The sequence below is a fragment of the Bidens hawaiensis genome, unplaced genomic scaffold, assembly GCF_021521415.1.
Source record: "Bidens hawaiensis isolate Kalapana, Puna unplaced genomic scaffold, B.hawaiensis_p1.1 tig00001842_1, whole genome shotgun sequence".
Classification (NCBI taxonomy): domain Eukaryota; kingdom Viridiplantae; phylum Streptophyta; class Magnoliopsida; order Asterales; family Asteraceae; genus Bidens; species Bidens hawaiensis.
The window spans coordinates 2,174,612-2,182,699 of NW_027491102.1; the positions used below are offsets into that span (position 1 = coordinate 2,174,612).

General features: G+C 40.0%; 1 protein-coding gene across 1 annotated transcript; it reads right to left on the minus strand.

Annotated features, from left to right (window-relative positions):
• Window positions 1-1,005: 1,005 nt before the first annotated feature.
• Window positions 1,006-2,043, minus strand: LOC143598029 (uncharacterized). Its single transcript, XM_077076361.1, has one exon. The coding sequence runs from the start codon at window positions 2,041-2,043 to the stop codon at window positions 1,006-1,008; it is 1,038 nt and encodes a 345-aa protein (XP_076932476.1).
• Window positions 2,044-8,088: the final 6,045 nt, after the last annotated feature.

Below are 8,088 nucleotides of genomic sequence, written 5' to 3' on the forward strand. Positions count from 1 at the left end.
AGTTTACCCAAGGGTTCTTATCCTGATGCCTTGTTATCACGGAAGACAAAATATCCCGCATGGAATTAGCAAATATGGACCCTTGAATTGTAATACTTTTGAAGTTGGTGCTTGTAAATATGTTCTCAAATAAGTGCTAACTCATGTCGTTCTTCCAAAAGATTGAGATTCAAATGGAGTTCTTCTTCGTTATTAATGATAGACAACATTCTTGCGGATGATAATCCGATCTCTGCGGGGATCATGGCCTCGGTACCGTATGTTAAACTGAATGGTGTTTCTGAATTACTCGTCCTCTTTTGGGCGCGGAAGGCACATAGCATGTAAGGCAACTCATCGACCCATACTGTTCGCTTAGTTCCCAATCTCGACTGAATACCATCTTTAATGGTTCGGTTGACTCTCTCTACTTCGCCATTAGCCTTCGGGTGAGCCACAAATGTGAACACTTGGCCAATTTGAAGTTCTTTCAACCACGCCTGTAATCCACCATCCGCAAACTGAGTTCCATTTTCACTGACTAATGTCCGCGGAAGACCAAAGCGACAAATAATGAACTCCCACAAAAACTTCTTTATATTTGCAACAGTGATGGAAGCAACTGGCTTAGCTATAACCCATTTGGCGAAATAGTTTATTGCCACGATTATAAACTTGACGCGTCCCGGGGCTTTTGGGAATGGTTCCATGATGTCAATTGCCCATTTCTGAAACGGTCATGCGGATGTCACTGGCACCAATTCATTTTCGATCTTAGGGTATTAGGAACATGGCGCTGGTGTGAGTCACATTTCCTGATCTCTTTGACTGCGTCCATATGCATTCCTGGCCAGTAATAACCCGCATTCATCAACTTGTCTACTACCATTCTTGGACCTGCATGTAGACCGCAAATTCCATCATGGGTTTCTCTTATCAGGTAATTAGCATCTTCATCGTCCACACATCTAAGAAACGGGCCCAGTAATGATCGGCAATAAAGTACTCCATCATGTACTTGATAGTTCAAAGTATTGTGTCAGATCTTTTAGGCGCTGATTTTTCTTCTGGGAGCATCTCATATGAAAAATATGTAAGAATTGGTGTCATCCAAGACTCAAATCCCGTTTGTATGACCATCACCCGATGCTGCAGGACTGAAGGGTGATCTGGAACCTCAATGAGGATGTCTTTTGAAAAATGTTCGAAGTTGGTTGAAGCCAATTTGCTCAAGGCATCTGCAAACTTGTTTTCACTTCTTTTGATGTGGGTAACTTTGCAAGATGAAAACCGGAGGATGAGCTCCTTTGCTTGTGATAAATACGAAGCCATCACATCATTCTTTGCTTCATATGATCCACTGATCTGTCCCGCTATTAACATTGAGTCTTCGCGTGCTTCCAAATGCTTTACACCAAGTTTCTTGGCAATCCGTAATCCGGCTAAGAAAGCTTCACAGTCCACCTCATTGTTAGTACTTTTAAATTCCAACTTGATGGCGTAAGTAAACTCATGATCCTCAAGGTTGACCAATCTAAGAACTGCACCTAAACCTTCACCACTTGATGCCCCATCAGTAAACAATGTCCATACTTGATCTTGTAGGAGTCTGTTGTGAATCAAACACTCTTTTTCTTTGTTCTTCGGGACCTCTGTGACGAAGTCTGCCAACACTTGTCCTTTGATTGCAGGTCTTGGTTTATACTCAATTTTATGCTCACCCAGTTCGATGGCCCACTTTGCTAACCTCCGAGACAATTCTGGCTTGCTTAACACACTTTTCAGCTTATACCCCGTCAACACATTGATCGGGTGTCCTTGGAAGTATCTGCGGAGATGCCTGGCCGCATAAACCAAAGCCAATACTAATTTCTCGAGCATTGAGTAACTAGTCTCCGTATCGGTCAGTTTCCTGCTCACATTATAAATCAGTGTCTGGAGATTTTTTCTGTCAGTGTGTCTGCCAACAATACTGCCCCAATGGCTATGTCGAATGTTGACAGATACAAAGTCAATGGTTCCCCTGCCCGGGGTGAAGACAAAGTGGGTAACTCCATTAAGCATTTTTTGGCTTCCAGAAATGCATGTTCAGCTTTTGCGGTCCACTTGAAATGTGCTTTCTTGAAACAGTTTCTCAATGTTGACACGAATGGAAAAGATTTAGCCGCATGATTGGCTAGAAATCTGTCAAGGCTACCAATCTGCCATTCAATGTTTGTACCTCTTTGAGGGAAGAAGATGAAGGCATGTGGGCAATTTCCTGGACTTTATTTGGGTTAGACTTCAAACCCACACATGTAACGATTACTCCAAAAAATTTTCATCCTCTATTCCAAATGAACACTTGCTGGGATCAAGTTTCATGTTAATCCTTCTCAAGGTATTAAATGTCTCTTCAATATCCCGCAACATTTGGTCTTCATACACACTTTCTATCACCAAATCGTCCATGTAAGCCTCCAAGTTGTGTCTAATTTTTTCTTTAAAGGCTTCATCCATCAGTCGCTGGTACGTTGCTCCCGCATTTTTCAATCAAAAGGGCATCATTTTATAACAAAATGTGCCTTGGTCTGTACGGAAAGTGGTTTTATCTTCATCCCCAGCCGTCATGCGGATCTGATTATAACCTTTGTAAGCATCGAGGAAACATTTAAATATGAAAGGTGCCACCGTATCGACTTACAAGTTAATTTTTGGCAATGGGTAACAGTCTTTAGGGGCATGCCTTGTTCAAGTCTTTGAAATCGATTTCGTTGCTTTTGAGAACAATGACTGGATATGCAACCCATGTCTGATACTGGATTTCTCAAATGATATCCACTTTCAATAAATCTTGAGCCTACTCATTCATCGCCTTCATTTGCTCAGGACCCATCTTTCGTTTCTTTTGGACGATTGGAGTGAACGCTGGATTGACCCGCAGCTTGTGTTCTGCAATCTTTCTTGGAATACCCGTCATGTCTGCGGGTTGCCAAGCGAAAACGTCTAGATTTCTTGTTAATAGTTGCTTCAAAAATGTCCTCACTATCTCAGAGATAGTGGGACCAATTGTGATTGTCTACTCAGGAAACTTTGGGTTCATCACCCTTTTCTCTGGCTCGATTCTTTCCACTTGCTTTGGGACCTTACTCGGCTTTGAGCTTTCTGTCGTGAAGCAATGTTTGTTTACCCGGATGATTACTACTCTTGTGCGGGTTGGAACTCCTACCGCACCATGAGCTGTAGACGGATGAGCGCTGAACTCACAGATTGCCTCTCTCCCCAAGATTATATCATGTTTGGACTTAGCAGGCAAAACCAAGAACTCTATATCCTCCGTCCATGAATGAGTATCATCGCTGGGAAAAGAGATAACTCCCCAGGGGTGCATGACTTCAAATCCAAAGCTAGACACTCGCGTGTGAATGGGTTTCAACCTCTCCTTGTCTTCCTCATCCAGCTGTTCAAAGCATTGTTTGTACATTATATCCGATGTACTCCCCATTTCAAAGAAAACATACTGAGACCGGTAGTGCCCGATCAAAGCAGTGATTATTAGCAGGTTCTTCATACACGGACCTCGTTTGAACCACGGGAACACCACTGGTTCACTCTTCCATTCTTCACGGTCAATTCCTTGTCTTTTGTATCTGCTGACTCATCCTCCTTAGATCATATGGACGTTTAAATCTTTGACTTGTTTCTTATGCGGACCAGGATTGACCTGTCCGGGTGGTTTGCGGGTCTCTTGTCTTACATTTTTGGATAAATGTTCGAACTTTCTTGAATTAATTGCGATTTCAATTTCATTCCTTAAGCTAACGCAGTCATCTATGTGATGACCAATGTCGTCATGAAACATGCAATGCTTATTGGGATTCAAATTTGTTCTCTTCATGAATGGTTGTGGTTTTTTGAAATTCATATTTTCCGTAGTTAAAATCTCCGAAGGTTTGTCAATGGAGTCCAATTATTACTATCTTGCTTGAAATTACGATCCTTGTTTTTGTTACCAATTAGTGTTATCGCATCTGGTTGCTTTGAAGCCACCGCGGATGGCTGGAGTCTAGACCAGATTCAACCCCTCGCTAGTTTATCCATGCGTGTACTCTTGAAATCCACCTTAGTTGTTTGTTTAGAACTTTCAGACCCCAAAGTTTTTTCTGTTCTGGCAAAGAGTTTAGTTGCAGACATTATCTCATCCCACGCTTTGGGCATTCCATCCTTCCCAGTTAAACAACGGATCCGCACATTCTTGCGGAAGGCTTCGTGCAACATATCTTCGTTGATTCCTCCGATGTTCAGACTTTCCTCATTGAAGCGTGTAATAAGATCTTCCACAGATTCATTATCGCGTCTAATGACGTCTGAAATATCATACGGGTCTCGCGTGTGTTTCCTCTATTGACTAAAATGTTATGAGAACTTGGCTATCAAATCATCCCAACTTTTGATCCGACCATCCGGTAACTTCTCAAACCACACACGAGCAGCCTCGGTCAATGTTAATGCAAACATGTGATACCAGTAAGGAAGAGTCCAACCGCTAGCTCCTTCTACCGCAACAAAATTGAGTAAATGGTCGCTCGGATCAGCCATTCCGTTATGCTTTCCTAAGTTGGTAGGAATTTACACGTTGACCGGAAATGGAGCTGTAGCAATACGCGGGAAAAATTTTGACTTTTCAGTAAGCACCATGGGACGATACGGCTTTGTGTAATCTTCTTCCGCATCGCTACAGTACTCAATAATGCAAACCATCGCACGCGGGCGACTAGTTCCTTTTCTTCCATGGACCTGACTATCGCCACTAAAGAAATTGACATCATCATGACGATACGTAGGATCTCTGCTTCTGGAAGCATGACTCTAATCATACACAGTTCTGCGGGTAGGCCCCCGCACAACTGGATGGCCTCTATAACGACTTCCTTTGTCCAACTCTTCATTAGAAAATACTTTAGTTCTGACGCTTTCTCACATCTGACTCCGTCTGATTGTTAAAGGAGGAGATGGAGATCTAAATGGAACTTCATTATAGACCAAAGTTGTTGCACGAATTCGCTCTTCACGCAACATGCGTTCATACTCGGCTATGACTGTTTCTTATTTTAGTTGCAACCATTCCTTGGGAGATTGGATTCCCTCATATCAGAGATTCTGATGGTGAGATCTCGCCAGAGGAGAAATTCCAGATTTGTTCACCAGATCTGGTTCCCTACGATCCCGATGAGTCCCGCCGTCACATGTCCGCAGGACTCCTTGTTATCGTCGGAGTTTCTGTCGGCCCTTGAAGAGATTGACTCATACCGTCCAAAACAACAAAAACAATCCTTGTAATTTTAGCACAAGCACGGATGGCGCCAATGAAGAAACACATATCTAAACCTGGAAAGGCTAGACCGATGATTCCACTGAATACGGGTCGGGTAATTAATAACTTGATGGTATGAGTGCAACCTTGCAAGTCCGATGACGGAAACCAGCAAAATAACCACCGTGATCTCGTCACGGGAAGGACGAGAAGGGGTTCTTCCCGTAACCACCCTTCGGTGTGAGAATAAATACCGTTCTAAAGAGAGAAAAGTACTTTAAGTAATTGGAGAGATAAGTGAGGTGTGAATGAATACCTTGTGATGGCGAATGAGGTTTTTATAGTCGAAGGGTAAGGAAATATTATTGATACAGATGTCCCTTTCTAGAAGATGCTTATTGTAACAACCTGGACATGTGTCTGCCTCCGATAGGATGAGATAACTGGCTATGTGTACACAGTTATAACAACCCTGCCAGTTTTCCTTCTCTGATTGGTTGTTATATCACCTGCTTTTTGAGGAAAGATCTTCGCGTAAATCTTCTAGAAGGAAATTAATTACAACTGATTTGCTGACGTCACCCTTTAGTCATCTTTGCGCATAAAGGGAACACTTTGCGAATGACTTCTAAGGACGTCTTGATCAACCCGCGGATAGTCTCTAGAGTTTGTTCTTTGTTATTCCTCTGACTTGAGTTATGCGGGTAATGGGAATGTTCCGCGGGTGACTTCTAAGGAAGTCATGAATGACCCGCCGATGATCCTTCATGGGTATTTTCTTCTTTTCAGTACCATACCTCTATAACTAGACTCTCATATAGGATTTATTAAAGTGTAACTCTATCTGGAACACGAAATTCATGCATGTAATCCAGTAGTATATATTTTAAGAGCTTCCATGTTTATGCTAACCCCGTAGCAAGTTTAGGATCTTAACAACCCATTCGAAGTTAGAAACGCGAAACTATAGGTCTGTAGAAAAGTGAACTAAGTCTGAACGTTATAAATCGTACATGTATATCCTTTGGTTTAGTTCAATTCTTTGTGTATTTTTTTATAATAAGTGTAAAACTTAGTTGATTGAGAAGAGCTTCCGGTTGAGTGACACTTTAATAGGATGTGATTTTCATTGTGACTATCCACTTCAGTTTTTGTAACTAGCTTCTCACAAGCTTTGTTTTATAACAAAGCCAACTTTCTATTTAGCCTATAAAAAGTTTCTGGTGGTTATACATCCCTATAATTGATAATAAAATGGATAGCCTACATGGAAACCAAATGACAAGTGTTTTAAGTCTAACGACATAGAAAAGGTACTTTGTCAGTGAGGTTTCGTTTGGATCAGTTACATATGATAACACTCTTCTCTGATTATATAATATATAATTTTGAATTATTATATTATTTATATTGTAAAAAAGTTAGGATATGGCTTGGTATTTATAGAAACAAAAGGAATGGACCAATAGTGAAAACGCAAGTGTCAAAAAAAACATCTTGCTAAAATAATAAGTAGATTCCTCTACGTAAGGTATACCAGGCCATAAGAAATGGATGATCTTAAATACCTTCAATATGCTTTTCACGCGACATAAGGTTTTGTATAACATGTCATAAGAAATGGATGATCTTAAATACCTTCAATATGCTTTTCACACTTTGAGTGTATATGATGTGAGAATTACATAGTTAAACGTGTTTGGGTTGAAGAAAGTCATCTATTCCAGGTTAGTTCAATCATCTTGTAGTTCGGTCGCTTAGTATAGCATCCCAACCTTTTATCTATATCATGTGAGTTATTATATATATTTGATGCGCAAAAGCACTATCTAATAGATAAGATAAAAATTGATTTACGGATTGAAAGGTCATTAACTTTGAACTTATATTAAACCGGGGTTTGTTGATAAAATAGGTTCAATTTTGAGTCGGTTTATGGTACATGAAGCTGAATTGCCAATAACCCATTTGAATGGTGGAGTTAATAATGGTGAAAAGAGAATAAATAACCCATTTGAACGGTCGGTTTATTAAATCTATGGAGACTTCTAAATCAGGTAGGAACATGTTGAATTTTATGATCATACAATCTTATTTTGAACTTCAGATTCAGTATTCAAATTTTGACATTTAACGCGATAATTAGGTCTTACACTCTTACCATTTAACAAATAGATTCATTAAATACAAGCTTTTAGTAGTCAGCAGCTTAGGCCTTTAGATGTTATATTTATTTTCCTGCACTAAGTGTGTACATTTTTTTACTTTTGTTAGCATCACTTATGTGTACTTATAATTGAGTAGATTGTTCCATCTGATGAACTATTATATGTTGTGTTTGTGCTTGCATAATGCTCACCTGCTTTCATCATAAGGTTGTGTCACACTTAATTATGCTCTATAAGTGGAATTTTTAACAAAGGAAATCTAACATAACCCTTCTTGGACAGGTTAAAGCGACGGACCCGAGAATGAAACAACTGATGTCTTCCAACTACCGACTAACACGGGCTGAAAACTTTTTTGGTTTTTGAATAGGAGTCAATAGCAACTTACAGTTTATAAAATACAAAAATAGGCAGTACAAGACTAAACTTGTAGAATTTTTGACTAAATGCAGCTTACAACTGTATTATTGTGTACCTAGTTGTTAGCCAAATTTAACTCCTTTTGTAAGAACTAAATTATAGCTTATAGTGGAATATACATATGGCTAAAAATTACCTTCGTCAAAACCCAGTGCAACGCGCGGGTCTTAATTCTAGTTATAATATAATTTAGAACTTCTCATCAAGACACTAATCTATTGTTCCTTT